The sequence below is a fragment of the Oncorhynchus tshawytscha genome, linkage group LG05, assembly GCF_018296145.1.
Source record: "Oncorhynchus tshawytscha isolate Ot180627B linkage group LG05, Otsh_v2.0, whole genome shotgun sequence".
In the NCBI taxonomy this organism is placed as follows: Eukaryota; Metazoa; Chordata; class Actinopteri; order Salmoniformes; family Salmonidae; genus Oncorhynchus; species Oncorhynchus tshawytscha.
This window is the reverse complement of record NC_056433.1, coordinates 37,545,802-37,564,195: the sequence shown is the minus strand read 5'-3', so window position 1 is coordinate 37,564,195 and position 18,394 is coordinate 37,545,802. Positions and strand designations below refer to the sequence as shown.

At 42.3% G+C, this 18,394-nt stretch overlaps 1 protein-coding gene across 4 annotated transcripts in view; it reads right to left on the bottom strand.

Moving 5' to 3' along the window:
* LOC112232961 (methylmalonyl-CoA mutase, mitochondrial-like) overlaps window positions 1-18,394 on the bottom strand; it is a 40,754-nt gene that overhangs the window by 9,132 nt on the left and 13,228 nt on the right. For all 4 annotated transcript variants that reach the window (XM_024400296.2, XM_024400300.2, XM_024400299.2 and 1 more), the window contains 3 exons: window positions 16,625-16,740; window positions 11,034-11,165; window positions 8,714-8,861 (listed from right to left, as the gene is read on the bottom strand). In XM_024400296.2, coding sequence (XP_024256064.1) covers window positions 8,714-8,861; window positions 11,034-11,165; window positions 16,625-16,740 — 396 coding nt within the window. The remainder of the gene's footprint in view (window positions 1-8,713; window positions 8,862-11,033; window positions 11,166-16,624; window positions 16,741-18,394) is intronic.

The following is an 18,394-nucleotide window of genomic DNA, read 5'->3' as shown; positions in this document are numbered from 1 at the left end:
AGTCTCTACTCTGTGACAGGCCGGCTCGGAAGCAGGAACTACTTCTGTCAGAGTATATTATAATATTTTTGTCAGGAATAAGTCAGTTCTCTGTTTGCCCTGCAAAGTGTGACAGAGAGCCCGTATATACTAAAATTGCATTTACCACTTATTGCTTAGCTAATAAAAAGTACATAGTATACAATCGGTGACTCAATGTCATATTTATCCTGATACCAGATCCGATTGACGCAACCCTTAACAGTAGCCAGTCATCTATCTATCTATCATATAAAGAAGCATGAACGCACACCCAGCCGCCGAGTTAGTTGACCAACCAGACAGCTAGGTGGGTGGGGTGTACAGTCAACCAGCCAGACATAAGTCCTTTATAATCAACCAAATGTTATTTATGTAGGTTAAAGTACATTATTTATGGCCCCTTTAGAGCAAATAATTCAAATGTAAAAATACAACGTAGCAAAGGCATTGTGAATAGTAAGCCTATAATGAACAATACACAATAGTATCATTGCTAATTGCCTCTGGCTTACAGTAGTGAAGGACAAAACATTAAGGTGACAAAATCCAACCCACATTCCCATCAGGGGGCACTCCGAACACCGGGTCGCCTACATAAACCAGAAAGGTCAACCCAGGTTCCAGCTGCAAGCTGTGTGCGAAAGCAAAGTTTGTTTCATGCATGTCTACGCGGGCCATGCTGGTTCTGTCCATGATGCACGCGTGTACAGAACCAGCAACCCTGAGGCTCACCTCAATGCCTACCCTTTACCAGAGCAGTACCACCTCATGGGGGTAGTCTGCCTATCCCATAAGCCTGGATCTTATTGTCCCATTCAGGGACAATAGTCACCTATTGGACAAGCACAAAAGATTTAACCAGATCCACAGACGTCCTTTGGGCTGTTAAAGTGCCAATGGAGGAGACTCCAACCTCTGGAATGCTCTTGCTGGAGAAGAGCTAGAAGCCATCGCCAGTGCCATGTGTCCTCCACAACATGGTCCTCATCCATGAAGGCATCACAGAGGACTTGGATGAGGACCATGTTGTGGCACATAACATCGAGCGAGTCCCTGATCCTGCAGACAATAGAGTGGCCCCACATAACCAGGCTGTCCAGAAGAGGAACAACATAATGCGCCTGCTCTAAAAAAAAAAATGGAATACTTATTGTTGCACAATGGAGAAAATTGTTCTGGTGTCCATTTTTTAAGAAATAGCATTTTCAATGATTGAGACGCATGACCCAGAATGTAATAGAATAACTTTATTTTTCCAGAAGGAACTTCAGTTTGCAGAGAGAACAAAAAGGACTAACAAGGAAAAGCAAAATATTTGTTTATTAGATTGCATACACAAATAACACAAAACATTCCAAAAATCTATTCCATTGACTATAACATTGAGAACCATTAAAAAAACTGATTTGATTTACTTAAATAATAATAACTGCTTATTCCAAAACTAATTTACTTCAATTACAATCACTGTTCATTCAAAAACAGATTTACTTCCATTAACAGTCACTGCTCAGTAATACGCTGCAAATCAGCAGTGAACGCTTCAGAGAGAGTTCCTGTCTTGCTGAATCTGGACATACATTTTTGCATCCATGGCTGCAGTAAACCTTGTAGCTTCTCGTGGCTGTGTGTGGGTGTCAGTGTGAGGAGGGGGAAGGGTTGGGCGCTGTATGTGTTCGTGGCTGTGTGTGGGTGTCAGTGTGAGGAGGGGGAAGGGTTGGGCGCTGTATGTGTGTGGGTGGAGTTGAATGTGTGTCAATGCGAGGAGGTTGAGAGTTGGATGTGTGCAGCTTTTTTGTGGATATTGAATATTGAGGTCTACAGATATGTGGGTGTGTGTGGGTGGAGGTGTTGTGGGTTATGTCAGTGTGGTAGTGAATGTTGGGGTCTGTTGGTGTTTGTGGGTGTGTGTGAGTGGAGGAGGTGTGGGCTATGTGAGTGTGGTAGTGAATGTTGTGGTCTGTTGGTGTTTGTGGGTGTGTGTGGGTGGAGGTTTTGTGGTGTGGGCTATGTGAGTGTGGTAGTGAATGTTGGGGTCTGTTGGTGTTTGTGGGTGTGTGTGAGTGGAGGAGGTGTGGGCTATGTGAGTGTGGTAGTGAATGTTGTGGTCTGTTGGTGTTTGTGGGTGTGTGTGAGTGGAGGAGGTGTGGGCTATGTGAGTGTGGTAGTGAATGTTGTGGTCTGTTGGTGTTTGTGGGTGTGTGTGAGTGGAGGAGGTGTGGGCTATGTGAGTGTGGTAGTGAATGTTGTGGTCTGTTGGTGTTTGTGGGTGGAGGTGTTGGGATGTGTGTCAGTGAATGAAGAAACAATGCGGACAGGAGTTACTGCTGATTGAGAGGATCAACCATGTTGCTGCTCTAAGGTTGTCAGTAAATAGCCAGCTACAAACTAGCTAGCTAAGTAGAATTAGCCTTGGGAGTAGCCTATTGTATAGCCTCCTGTTTGCTCACAATGCCAGCTTTCGGGCAGAGTCTGTGTGCTCGGTGACACACACCCCATCATGGAGAATCATCCCTTATCCATACAAGGAGGGAGTAGCCTATGCTAAGCTAGCTATACAGGCTATGCATCGCTATACAGTGAGGGAGTAGCCTATGCTAAGCTAGCTATACAGGCTAAGCATCGATATACAGTGAGGGAGTAGCCTATGCTAAGCTAGCTATACAGGCTATGCATCAATATACAGTGAGGGAGTAGCCATGTTTTCTTATCATGAGCAGCAGATGGTGCTTATCACTGTGATTTTGGTGATTAGTTTAGTGCAGCATCAATATTGATAGTAGCCATCACTGTGTCGCGCAGCTCACGAGACCACGGCAAGGCACTCTATCAGTGATAGCTGACATTTTATGGTTCATCCCAGTCACATTAGTTCATGTGACTTGCGTCGGCAGTCACACTTTAAATATTGTACAAATTATTTCGGACAATATTATTTGGAGCCCTATTCCCTTACATAGTTTAAGCTAGAAATGCATTCTCTTAATTTGACACTTTTACTGCTTTTCTGCTGCTCTGAGCAAACTCAGAGTATCTGCTAGCTCATTAGTGCATACTGTAGCATGAGTCAGACTAGTATACATTTGACGGTATCATTTCAGTCAACGTAGTTACATTTACTTCATGCTTATCTGCAGTAGGTTCAAGTTCAAGCCATTTCTAATCATGTGTCATACATTTGACATAGGTAGTAGTCCGTGTCCGTCTATCTTCGTGTTCCAGTAGTATTATTATTCTAGTGACAGTTTACTGACTCTATTCTTAGTTTATCATATGCTATTGTATTGTATGCTAATTGTAGTGATCGTGTCATTCTAGTTATCATCAGGGGTGAAAGTAGATGTAATTTCTTCCAGGTATGGGCCCAATCATAGAATTCCATATAGAACCCCTATTAATTCAATAGGATCTCTGTGGGACTAGTCGTAAAGATTTGTCATTTCACTTTTAAAATGTATTACCTTTAACTGGGGCATAAACACCAGTTGTGTTTTTATCTGATTGTCAAACGATCACTTCAAAGGGCTCCTTTACTAGACTACGCGCGTACATTCAACCTACTGTATTTCCAGCCTCTAAACTGTCTGTATGGTGAATGGAAAGAGACCTCTAACACAAAACACCAAAACGTGGAATAGCATTTGGTGATTGTCATTAGGCCAGAATTTTTTTCTGAGTTCACTGCTGCGAACGAGTCTCGATGTCGGCCACTTATCTCTGCCTTGGCATTTTGGATTGTCGACTATACCACCCGTTTTCAAGTCCATTCGCACATTTTTCATGCCTCTGACATGCGGTAATGATAAATAATTGTGAAATAGCCTACAGTTTACATGTTTGTTTTAATTATTGTGACAGGCTCATGTTTTACCGGTACGGCGTACCCCCACTATTTATTTTGCCGGGACACAGTACCAGACCTCCTTACTTTCACCCCTGGTCAGCATGTATTAAGCTACTGAGCCTAACCATGCACATGCTCCTACAAATGTGATAATCGGCAGCCATGCCATATGCAATACCGTGTATAGATAACGAAGCAAAGAATATCAGCTCACACCTAAATGTGCTAGCAGTTACCATTGCATAAGAGTTGCAGCCTGAAACACATGATCGAAGTAGTATGTAAGACATGAAGATAACACATAATAATATGAGCTAATACATGATGACTATAATGAAGTGATCGCTACAATTAGCATTCAAATAACGCTACAGCCTCAATTTACATGTATACTATTGCCTAACCTAAACCATAACTTGAAATCGGAGGAAGAAAAGTTAGGGTTATCATCTTGGACCTTAGTGGGGAAGCTGAAGCTGTATAGCTGTGCGATGACCAATCAGGGCTCGCTATAGTTTGAACCGTGTTGCCTAATCCTGTTGATACTAGCATTACCTAGCAGGCGGTGTGCTTGCTAAACACTCACATGGCGATAAGCTGTCGGCGATCAAGCGGCTATTGCCTCTAATGGGAACTTCTGTTAGAGAGTTTATTTCAGATATCAAGGCTTATTCTATTCATCTATGGGGTCTATTTCTCTCATCATCAGGTCATTTATTATTTTCTCATGGCTTACCGGCATATACTGTTAGACATAAACCTTCAGCTCTAGTAGACTATTAGGTCTAGGTTTTAGATTATCATGTCACTCTCACTGCTGCTGAGCAGTATTAGTAGGTCGTTAGGCTATTTAGATAGTTAGGTAACCACCTGTACTAACATTTAGTTGAGGTAGTTTTTGGGGGGTTGTTAGTAATACCGTCTGTATGTTGTTTTATGCCATGTGATGGTGTGTCATGGCTGAGCTGTGCCACTCTGCAGCAGTCTACTGTCTGCTCTTCTCTCTGTACAATGTCTTCTGTTATATAACCACGTGTATCTTTTCTATTCCAAATTTCAGTCAGGCCAATGCAGCCTTTCTTATCATGGTTCGATAGCAGGGATTCAATTCATATTGAGTGTCAGGACCCTTTGGCGTGCAGTCTGCTCAGGAATCCATCGGTCTGCCTTCTTTCCGTGGACTACGGAGAAGCAACCAACATGCATAACTAAGAGTATCTCTCCTCACTCAGTAGCACAACTTTGAGTTCATGTTAAGGCAACAATGTTGAGGTTGCATTACACTTTCCAGAGGTGGTCCGTATGACGGCTTTAGGGGTTCCTCAGTCTGAATAAGCTACATGTTCCTTCCCTTTAATCTTGCATGATCTCTTATGTTCTGTTTGCACTATGGACACTCACATGTTAACTGTACTCCCATACACTCCAAGATGAAATAATTAGCATGGAACATCAGTCATCTTCACCAGAACAAACACTGCTTTGTCCTCTCTTTCATGTCATGCTGCCTGCATGCTGAGCAGCACACAGCAAACCTTTGTTCCAACATTGATGCTGGCAACCAAGGACAAGTTACTGGAATTCATCACGGCTCTGATTCCTTCATCAGCGATGCGAGCTAGTTACGAGCTATGAGCCACACAATTCCACTGCTACTGCTTCTCAGTCGTTCCCAACTTCACCCTCAAGATCATGGATCGTGGAGCCTACATGAGTTCCTGCAGTATTGCCATGTGGCAGTATTTTAGTATGATCATAAAATCGGGTCAGTCCCGTAGTCCAGTTGCTATGTTGCATAGGTAGAATATCCTCATATACCAAGATGATAACTCATCCCTGCTTCAGCGAAGCCCCCGGTGGTGCATCTATTGTAGGCGGTTGGCTAGGTAATGGCCAGCGGGTTCATACGATTTACGGTTTCCTAATTAGATAGGTAGAATGTTAGAAATAGATATACTGCTGCATTAGCTCATGCTACACATAGTTAGTATTCACACATAGGCCTAGTAGACAATCACGTAATGGTAGAATTCCTTCACTTGTCTATTGAGAGCTCCTAACGGCGATGAATTTATCTGCCAGTGCCATGCCTCATTAAGTTTGCTAAGATGGCGTCAGCCGTGGTCAATAGCCTACATGTTGCAGTCTTTGCTGGTTACTTGATTTAAGTACATTGCATATTGCTACAGGTGGTTGGCTGGGTCATATTGCTTAGGGTTGCTTGTTTACATAAGGAGATCATGTGGACCCACCAGATGATCACTCATTTAGTTTCAGCGAAAGCCCCCAGCGGTGCGTCTCCAGGGCGTCTGGGTTCGTACTGCTGCTTACAGTTGCTAGTTAGATAAGTAGAATATTCTCATATACCAAGATGACAGCTCATCTAGCCTCAAGTGAGGGTACCCGGCGGTGGGTCATACGAGAAATATAAGGCATACATTGCACAGCTCATGCTACAAGACTGTATACTATGGTTAATATTTACACATAGTATACAGTCTTGCACAGGTGTATACTATGGTTAATATTCACACATAGTATACAGTCTTGCACAGGTAAAATGACTTTAATAATATTTAAACAGTGCTTTCTGCCGTAGCTACACATAGTCATCTGTCATATGGTTCTGCTGTTTTGGGGGACTGGTATGGCTTACTGCACTCCCTGCTTGTAGGTAATGTTATATGTTAACGCTTTGCTTGAGCAGTGAGCTGCCCTGAAGGAGCACAGCCTATATCGGTAAATTGACCACAAAGCAACATTTTGCAAGGGCCATCTCAGTCTCCAGACTTGAACCCCATTGAAAAGCTGTGGTTTGAATTGAAGAGGGCAGTCCATAAAAGCAGACAAAGGATATCAAGGATCTGGAAAGATTCTGTATGGAGGAATGGTTTGAAGATCCCTCCCAACAAGTTCTCAAATTTCCTAAAACATTTTAGAAAAAGGCTGTGTCATTATCCCCGCAATGGGAGGGTGCAACAGTATTTAAAACAGGGGTGCCAATAAATTTGACCGCTGTCTTTGAAAAAAAAAAAAAAAAAAGTATTACTTGTTTAACAAAATCTCTATCTGAGCAATTGTATTAGTATAAAACAATATAATTCCCCAATGTTTTTGAGCATACAATATAGCTCAGTATTTGTATTATTTATTTTGCAGTCTTTTTGGCTCATCTTTATCAAGGGTGCCAATAATTATGAACCTGACTGTATGTGAGACTGAATGTTCCCTAAACACGGGAAACTGTTTAGCGTGAAAAACCCAGCAGCGTTGCAGCTCGAGACGAACCAGTGCGCCTGGCATCTACTACCACACCCCGTTCAACGGCACTCAAATCTTTCGCCTTGCCCGTTCACCCTCTGAATTGCACACATACCACAAGCCATGTCTCAATTGTCTCAAGGTTTAAAAATCCTTCTTTAACCCGTCTCCTCTCCTTAACAAGTGACATTAATAAGAGTGTTCACCTGGATTCACCTGGTCAGTCTATGTCATGGAAAGTGTGTGTTCTATAGGTTTTTAAATCAATAAAACGTCACAATACGGTACAGTGTTCAATTTGGCTGCTGGAGGGCAAGGAGACACCCAGCTCCACTAAACCATAGACAACTATGTGCCGTTTCTATCATCTCATCAGCCCTTGAAGAGCAGAGTCAGAACTACATTTTTTTATTTATTATTCTACATGCTCTATCGTCAGTTATACAGCAAGTAACTGCATGCTTTTCATGATCAGTAAACTTCAATTGATCATGTCATTTCAGAACCGTGAGGGTAGCCTATCCATTTGGCATGTAGCTAGCTAAGCAAACCACATTTGCAGCTCACTTAACTGCTGTCAAACTCCACACAGTTGTCACTGACTAGTTGGATAGTCATTTCCCACTGAGCAAACAATTTAGGTTACTTAGCGCATTCTTAGTATTATAATTTTTTTTTTAAATCAGGTTTTGGCTTGGCAGACCTCATTTCTTTATTGACATGTCAATAAAACTCATGAATGTAACTACTTGGCAAATGTTATCTTCTACTTGTAGCCCTGGTTGTCCTGAAAATAAAATGGTGAGACTAAATATGAGTGCAGGGCAAGCAGATGAATGAAAGTAGTGCATTTCATGTTGTTTCCGATTCAGGGATTGGCTGGGACGTTTTAACAAGACTGGAGTGTCTGTCTAACTATCCTCGCTAGGAGAATGATAAGGGAAGAGTGGTGAAACATAGTGAACTGGCCGGTATGCAGCTTTGATGTTTGCCATGCCTGTGTAGGGAATGTTCCATAGGCTTTCTATAGGTCTAGAGTAGACCAGATGGACTCACACTCACAGACACAAACAAATTTCAGCGTTAATCGTTTAAAAGGACGATTGACCAAGATATGACCCACCTGCAGATTTATAGTAAGGGCTTTTTCCAAGTATGAATATGATGTGGTATGTCTGCATGCAGCATTAACAATTGCTGCATTAGAGTCCCATTGTTATCACACACGTTCCTTAGTGCGGTGATCATTGTGCTATGCCTGGCATAGCTTATGTGAATGACTGCCTTGACCTTTAAGAATTAGTTGAGGCGTGACTAAAACAACATGGAGGCAGGGATTGAACCCAATGCAAATGAACGACCTAAGCACAGAAATAGATTCATAGGCAATTTCAAAGGTTCGCAGAGATCCCATTCGCTGCTAACTGCTCGAAGAGAAATCACCTCGGTTGTTTATCAGTGTTTGTTTGAATCCCTGCCTCACTTGATCTTCTCTCCCTGTCGTGGAGTTATTCTTTACTGTGAACACTTGGGAAATAAATACTCTATCGTTTCTCTTCAAGTCCAGTAGCTAGCAACTAAGCTTACCTGGAAGAGCGGTCCAATGTCAACGTCAAATCCCAGGTCAGCGAATCCCGTAGCGATGACCTTTGCCCCCCTGTCATGGCCGTCCTGGCCCATCTTGGCCACCAGCAGACGAGGGTTCCTGCCCTCATGCTTCTTAAATTCCACCACCCTGGGAGAAGATTAATAAGTCATATCAATAGTTATTAATAATTAAGTGTTTATGGTACACAACCACCTTGGACACTCAATAGAGGACAGGGAAGGAGAGGTCATATTAGGGACTGTAGTGATGGCTGGGTAGTATTCATTAGACACCAAACAGAAGAAAACGAACTGAAACAAGGAAGGACTGCCGTAACTTGTCCAAAAATAGACATATTTTTGTTTTCCGTTGCTAAATGCTTTGGTATGGTGTGCTCTAATGAACACAACCTTTATGTGTAGTGGAACGTCTAGCATAAAATGGCTCAGATGGGTGGATGCTACTGTACAAATGGGTGGTTGATGAGGTCAGTTACCTTTGCTTTGAATAATGCACTATATAAATGCAAATTATTGCATTGGTGTATTTGCCAGCAAAGAGCTTTGATTTTCTTCTTAAACTCCACAACCCTGTTCAGAAATGTGTAATATTATTAAAGTTCTTGAAAGGCTCTAGACAAATTAAATGTATTGTAATTCCAGACACAACAACAGCAATAGTGACTTGATGGGGGAGAAAGTTGAAAACTCTGAGCACAAACAATCACATAGGAGGTTCAATAAGGGCCTTCAAACATCTTCTCCGTGCATTGCTGAAGTGTAGAAGCATGCCAATCACTTTGGCTTCCCAAGGGGACAACCACCTAGCCTGGTTAAGCCAGACTGAATGCTGCGGCCCTTGAGAACAAACCTGATTTAGGCTCTGTCTATGAGAGTAAAAGCTTTGTCTATGAATCCTGCTGGAACTGAACTGTTCTGCAGATCGACCAGATCGAGTCAAGAGGTGGCAGTTAGCTTACTGGGAAGGAAAAGGCAGACAAGTAGAGTTACTGGTTCAAATCCCAGGACAGGCACACAGTGGGATGAGCAAGTGGAAGGTTGCTGGTGTCAGAGCCATTCTGCCCTTGAGCAAGGCATTTAACCCTGAAATGGTTCTGCACTGCAGTTGACCCTGTGCTTATTTCAAGTGTGTGTGTGTTATGGTTGGGCGATATTACGATTAGTATCATCTATCGAGGATGATTGACAACCATCGTCGATGGTGACGACCTCATGAATGGACAAACAATACTTAACCTATTTCAACTTGACTGCCGCAAAGCAGGGCAGTGCATGGATGACATTCCGAGTAAGGCTATAACAAATATGAATATAGTTAATTCAATAAATATGTTGCATTTACAGAATGCAAGATAACTATGTAGACAGAGCTAAGAGTTTCACCAAAGCAGCACAAAATGTTAGATCAGAAAATGTTTTTGTTTGGCAAGGGCCAAAAGTCAAAGTAAATTGTTATAGCGGACATTTATTATTTAAAAAGTCACATTTTTGATTTTCTCTCGATTTGATACGAACATGACTTGGCACAGCTTTATTTCGAATGTCAAATATTTCAGGCCACAAAAAGTAAAATTCAGCAAACAATGCCAAGATGGAAAAATCCAATGAGAAGTCAAAAAACTTAGGCTAGGCTACAGCTGAGCAAAGCTTATGCAAGAAAGGATGCATAGCCTATAGGCATATGGGCCTATTTCCATATTATTCTAACAATGTGCAACCTACCTACAACGCATAGTAAGCCCTGGCCTAATAAGAGGAGGATGAGGCAAAAATGCAAATCAGTATATAATTATCCAGTTCTAAGGACAGCAAGAGTTCCTTGCTCTGCAGCCCATGATCATTAACAAACCGTCACCCGATGTTGACTTTGTGTCACTCACACCTCGGCACACACAGACACACAGATCGGCTTAGGCTACACAGCTCTTTCGTGTCACATCTCCAATAGAGTAGAATAGTCTACTAGAAAATATTTGGATCCACTTGTCTTTTGACAATGTTCCGATTCCTCTCATCCCTCCCGTAACATGCAAGTCGCTAGCAGTGGGTTTTTCTCTCCCTTTTTTAATATTATTATTGGCCACTAGGAGGCGAAAACATCTTCTGCCATAAGTGCAGAATCATGATAGGACAAAAGCTGATAACGCCCAACCATGTTTCAATATGTTTTGTGTTATTCAATATTGCTACAAACCCTAGTGTGTTGTCTCAGGGGGTTGAAAACAGAGCAGAGAAGATATTCTATATTCTAACATTAAGTACAACAGAGAATCAAGTACTATTTTCTTTCTGCTCTTACCGGTTGTGTGCTGTGGAGATCTCCTCATGCTCTCCGAACTCGCTGCGGTAGGCTCCGCTCACCATCCTGGTGCTGGCTTTATGTTCCCCAAACACAGCCTTCATGGCATCCGTGATCTCCCCAACAGAACATCTGGGGAATGCACAACAACATGTCTCAAAAACACTTCTCTTTTAATCAAATACACCAGCAGGGTTTCACAACGCTCTCCTTCAATATTCCCTGCAGTTCAGCTTACTTTATTTATTTAATCAGGATTGTCTATTCCGTAACAACTGCATTGCACTGATCGCCAGGGAGTCCTGGGTTCAAAGAAAAATGCTGTTATGTATTTCTTAGGTGATTGTTTATGTCAGTGTTTCCCAAACCACTACACTGAGGATAGGTAACACTGTCACCACCGATAAATCCATGATAATTGAGAATTTCAATAAGCATTTCTCTACGGCTGGCCATGCTTTCCTCCTGGCTACCCCAAACCCGGCCAACAGCTCCGCACCCCTCGCAGCTACTTGCCTGAGCCTCCCCAGCTTCTCCTTCACCCAAATCCAGATAGCAGATGTTCTGAGACAGATGCAAAACCTGGACCCGTACAAATCAGCTGGGCTAGACAATCTCGACCCTCTCTTTCTAAAATGATCTGCCGCCATTGCTGCAAACCCTATTACCAGTCTATTCAACCTCTCTTTCGGATCGCCCGAGATCCATAAATATTGGAAAGCTGCCGCGGTCATCCCCCTCTTCAAAGGGAGTGACAATCTAGACCCAAACAGTTATAAACCTAAATCCATCCTGCCTTTCTAAAGTTTTCAAAAGCCAAGTTAATAAACAGATTACCGACCATTTCAAATCCCACTGTACCATCTCCGCTGTGCAATCTGGTTTCCGAGCTGGTCACGGGTGCACCTCAGCCACGCTCAAGGTACTAAACGATATCATAACCGCCATCGATAAAAGATTGTACAGTGCAGCCATCTTCATCGACCTGGCCAAGGCTTTCTACTCTGTCAATCACAGTATTCTTATCGGCAGACTCAACAGCCTTGGTTTCTCAAATGACTGCCTCGCCTGGTTCACCAACTACTTCTCAGACAGAGTTCAGTGTGTCAAATCGGAGGGCCTGTTGTACAGACCTCTGGCAGTCTCCATGGGGGTACCACAGGGTTAAATTCTCGGGCCGACTCTTTTCTCTGTATATATATCAACAATGTCGCTCTTGCTGCAGGTGATTCTCTGATTCACCTCTACGCAGACAACACCATTCTGCATACATCTGGCCCTTCTTTGGACACTGTGTTAGCAAACCTCCATGCGAGCTTCAATGCCATACAACACTCCTTCCGTGGCCTCCAACTGCTCTTAAAACGCTAGTAAAACCAAATGCAAGCTTTTCAAACATTCACTGCCCGCAACCGCCCGCCCGACTAGCATCACTACTCTGGACGGTTCTGACTTAGGTATTTGTAGTTGTCCACATATTCTAGTTGTCTGGCTAGACTGTAAACTCTCCTTCCAGACTCATATTAAACATCACCAATCCAAGATGAAATCTAGAATCGGCTTTCTATTTCGCAACAAAGCCTCCTTCACTCACGCCGCCAAACATACCCTAGTAAAACTGACTATCCTACCGATCCTCGACTTCAGCGATGTCATTTACAAAATAGCCTCCAACACTCTACTCAGCAAATTGGATGCAGTCTATCACAGTGCCATCCATTTTGTCACCAAAGCCCCATATACTACCCACCACTGCGACCTGTATGCTCTAGTCGGCTGGCCCTCGCTACATATTCGTCGCCAGACCCACTGGCTCCAGGTCATCTATAAGTCTTTGCTAGGTACAGCTCCACCTTATCTCAGCTCACTGGTCACGATAACAACACCCACCACCGCGCTCCAGCAGGTATATCTCACTGGTCATTCCCAAAGTCAACACCTCCTTTGGCAGCCTTTCCTTCCATTTCTCTGCTGCTAATGACTGAAACAAATTGCAAAAATCACTGAAGCTGGAGACTTATATTTCCCTCACTAACTTTAAACATCAGCTATCCGAGCAGCTAACCGATCGCTGGAGCGTTACATAGCCCATCTGTAAATAGCCCATCTAATTTTTCCCCTTTTTCCCCTATTGTGTTATTCCATGTGTAACTCTGTGTTGTTGTTTGTGTCGCAATGCTTTGCTCTATCTTGGCCAGGTCGCAGTTGTAGTTTTACAGTGGCTACACTTGCAGGACGCCATACTTGTGTAACCGAGTTCATCTTCAGTGTGGTCACATAGTAGCCTACTTAAACTAGACATTGTGCAGTGGCTATTGCTTTACATAGCCACATAGGCCTACACTACACTAAACCTACAAATTATATGGGGGGAGGGGGGGTCTGGGGTCTGGATCAAAAAGGGTGGGAGTGGCAGGGCGCTTATTAGGAGATTATTTTAGAGGCCACAACCCACAATTTTACACTGAATGCGTTTTTTCCACCCCAAAAATGTATTTTTAAAAATGTAATAAAATTATAGGTGGCCCACCCAAGGATTTCAATGGCTGAAACACTCCTGCACATTGTGCTACGACTATTCCTTTACATAGCCACATACTAACTGTAATACTGTTGCTTCAGAACCAACTGGTGTTTCTAATAGTCTCACGGTGTTCTGTTGGCATGTTTATTCTTCGGGGTGGTTTTATGTACACTGTCCTTGGGCGTTTTAAAAGGCAGTTATAACCAAAATGTACTACTGTTGCCATCATCGTTATCATTGTTTACACTACAGAGCATCTTTGTCTGTCTGGCTGTAGAGAATGGTCGTGTGGTCTGTTAAAATGGCATCTGTCCCTGTTCTAGCCATTCCTTTACCACATACATCACTTTAAAACCAGAAGTGTTTTAATCATGTGATGCAAAGTGATTTCGGGAAAATCTCAACAAACTAACAGGGAGAGGAGCTGAAAAGTCCAAGAAACATCCTGAATTAAAAGGTTAATGGGATTCTCTTTCAAGACTCCGATTTCATATCCACCACCTTTAACAAGGGCAGAGAACTGATCAAATATTTTCAACCAAGACCACAGTTCTCAATCCCATAGATAATAATAAACCAATATTCAGAATTCTTGAAATGTCAGCAGTGGACAGTATTATTCGCTTCTTCAGGAGCTCTAGAACAAAATATGTATTTGGTCTAGACACTGTATTCCTGAAGAGACAAAAATATTCTCTGATTGCCCCTATTGTACATCTCGTTAATCTGTCCGTCAAATATGGGTTCTTCCCCAATGCTTGGAAGTCTGCTGCAGTGATACCCATTTTAAGTGCTGGTGACCCTACAGCGGTGGAAAATTACCGACCTAGAAGCATTCTTCCGGTGCTATCAAAAGTAGCTGAAAGATGGGTGGCTGATCATCTGACTGATCCCCTCATTCAGGGCAACTCCATACATCAAATGCAATTTGGATTCAGAACTAACTATTCTACCGAAACAGCCAATTACTATTTTCTGGAGTGCGTTAAATCTAAACTGGACATAGGTGGTGAAGTCGCTGCAGTCTTTTTGGATCTTAAAAAGGCCTTTGATACTGTGAATCATGAGGTCCTCCTATCCAAACTATCCTCCCTTAATGTCCACTGAAGTCATTGTTGGATGTATTCCTATCTGACGTCAAAGGCTGCGTTTGGGGGACACTCAGTCGGCCACTTTTTACAATAACATTGAGGTCCCACAAGGTTCAACATTAGGCCCCCTTCTGTTTACCATCTATATGAATGATCTCCCACATGCTTGCCCACAAGTTAACATGCAGATGTATGTAGACGATACAGTTCTGTATGTACACTCCAAAATAAACAACTAGTTGTTAACAAGTTAACTGAAGCTATGGTACATGTTTCTAAATGGATGACTAATTCTGCATGCCTGCATTTAAATATCGACAAGACTGTTTGTATGTACTTCTTCCATTGATTGTTCCCAACCAGCTGCTCTTGTTAATTTAGAGAATCTGAAAGTTGTGTCTAACTTCAGGTATCTCGGCGTCATTTGACTCCAACTTGACATTTAAGAAATATGTGAAGAAGGTGGTTAACACAGTCAAGTTTGGATTATCCAACTTCAGGTTTATAAGACCTTACCTTCCTCTGGAGGACACCAAACTATATATGCACGCTATGATCTTCTCACATCTGAGATATTGCCTCACACGCTGGTCACAAGCAGGAGCTACTAGTCTGAAACCAATTGAATCACTCTACAAACAAACACTTAACATTTTTGACAACAAGCCAAAACAGTTACCACCGTTGTCATATCATTTACAAACATTATTTATTTAGTCTGGACAGCTTTATGTAGATGCAAGCCTTGTCTTTTAGATCCTGCATGGTCTTGCCCCTCCACCCCTATGCCGGCATATCATGCTCAAGGAAAGCACCTCCAGGTTAACAAGGGCAGTAACTAGAGGGGATTGTGTTGTCCCTTTTCCACACAGTAAAATCGGTCAATCGGTCTTCTATGTTAGAGCTACAATATACTGGAATGCAACGCCCATGGACTTGAGAAGCTGCACTGATTATTGTACTTTTACATTTAAATTGAAAACATGGCTCAAATCTATCCAAACCTGTACACATGAGTTATCTGTGGTTCCTCACATGTAAGACAACAGTTGATGATAGTGTTGTTGTTGTTACAATGATATATCATTGGATGTAAGGTATTTTGTATTTGTTTTAGTGAGTATTTGTATAGTGGCTGCCCAGGGACTACTGGTGAAAATTAGCTTTTGGCTAAACCCCGGCACATTTACATGGATGTTGCATTATTGTAATATTGATGTTGATTCATGTGTATTGTTTCCTATAATGCAACAGAGTGTATTTGTAGGGAGGGATATGTGGTCATTCACAACACCTTTGTTACTTGTGTAGATTCATTTAATTTTACTCAGCTAGTTGGATGAATTGCTTGTATTATTGTTGGGCATGACATGTTCCCATTTTGTGTATAATGAATAGCCAATCAATAGTATTTCATGTATGTGCAAAACAAATTTCCATCAAGGGTAATAACATTTTGGTATTTTGGTACATTTTAGAGTGACTTACATTCAACTAGACTAAATTTAGGAGGAAAAACAACCACATACAGTATCACAGTCATGGGGCCTAAGCAAGATTTGGTTGGTTTTTGGTTCATGCAATTCTACTCATTTTGCCATTGTTTGAAGATGCATTTTAAAGCTTATTTTGTGAAATTCTACACATTTTGCAATGATATCTGAGTGAGAGTGGCTAACAAAGTCAATGGGGGCCCTTGGAGGTCAGGGCCCGTGGGCACGTGCCCTTCATGCCCGGTCGGCAATTCCGCCATGCTTACTACAAGTTTAGATAGCTGACTCAACTAATTTACCAATCTAAAAACATTTAGAGTGACAATTGAGTGACATAACAAAAGGAAACTGCTGATGCACAACCAAATTTCAAAACTGCACCTTGTGTGTTCTACTATCTCTCAACAGGAAGTAAAGTTTCCTTCAAAAGTGACAATGAGCCCAGGGTTGCTGACCATAGGACTAGTGGGGATAGTTTCTCACCTGGCTCTAGCAGCCTCCACAGCCAGCCCCAGCAGGTTCCCCTCCCTGGTACGAGCACACTCCTCTATGGCCGACAGACACCTCTTCGCCCTCTCAGCATCACGACTCTCCCTCACCTGCAGGAGACACACAGACGTGATATACATATAAAACAATATCTTAAATTTACATATTCCTTTTTAGCTCCTAGTGAAGAAATAGCCTCAACAGTGAATCTCCAGCAAACCCTAATATGTTCTAATTATATTGGCTTTTCATTGTATTGATATAATGACATCATCTACATTGCGGTTTAGTGAGACCATAGACTGTTGTGCCTTAATGGGGTCAGAATTTTGTTTTGCTTTGCTTAATATTGACATTGATGTATAACATCCATAACACAACCAAATGTTGGCCTGGTTCCCAGTCCAAGGATTTCCCTTTGCTTTGCTTCTCCACCTCTCAGTCTTGAACCCTTGCTTTCGTAGAAACCATGTGTCAGAACGAGGGACTTTACATCAAACGAGACATTATTTTGAGGACAATGTTTGGCCCCACACATGTTCTGGACAGGAAAATGGCCACTTACTCACAGCCTGGTGGTCCATATCTGTTAAGTGCTTTAGCCTAGTTCTCTGCTGTGTTTGTCCACTGTCATGCATTGCCATGACAACAATAGTCAGAGGAGTTGGACAATGCGAATACAGACCAGACTAGGTCTTAAGAATGAGAAGCCAAACCAAAGTCAAACTAAATTGACAGGCCAAGGCAGTAGCTACTCTTCCTGACATCCAGCAAAATGAAGGCAGTTCATACAATTTTAAAAACATTAAAGTACATTCACAGATTTCACAACACACTGTGAGCCCTCAGGCCTCTACTCCACCACTACCACATATCTACAGTACTAAATCCATGTGTACGTGTATGTATAGTGCGTATGTTATCGTGTGTGTGTGTGTGCATGTGTCTGTGCCCATGTTTGTGTTGCTTCACAGTCCCCACTGTTTCATAAGGTGTTTTTTTAATCTGTTTTTTAAGTCTAATTTTACTGCTTGCATCAGTTACGTGATGTAGAATAGAGTTCCATGTAGTCATGGCTCTATGTAGTCCTGTGTGCCTCCCATAGTCTGTTCTGGACTTGCGGACTGTGAAGAGACCTCGTGGCCTCTTGTGGGTTGTGGCCCTGACATGATTAGAATGACAACAATGTACAACACACTATGACCGAGTGTGATCTTAGTTCGATGGCATTTTCAATGACATAATACAACCATTTACATGATAAATAGAGGGATTAATTGTCACTACAAAAACTGGCAATGCCACTGCTTATTTAGCCCACAAGAGGGGTCACTTTGACAGTGACTCACTACCTGGTAGCACAATGAAGAGCCAGAAACGTCATTAGGGTTTGAATAATTGCAGAAGTTGTCTTCAATCCCTCAAACTGAACATCAGCCAACCAAGCCATTTTGGATATTCAATTACATTAATGGGGAGTTGATGTGGTGACAAAACGGCACATTTGTTTTGGTAGGTGAAATTGGGCCATTTCACTAATGTTTCCATCCAGAGTGATATTGGCAAAATTTTAAATAAAAGTAATTTCATAAACTCTTCTCTCCATTTGCAGGCTTGTTTCAGGCTCAGCTGAGGACAGACTGGGTTTGAGCCCAGCTTGTCACTTGGTAATGAGTTTGTCTTTGTCTTAATTGTCACCTGTCCTGACTGACCGGAAGTCTTGTCCAGTAGCAGGGACTGTGAGTGTGATTAGGACAACAGAGA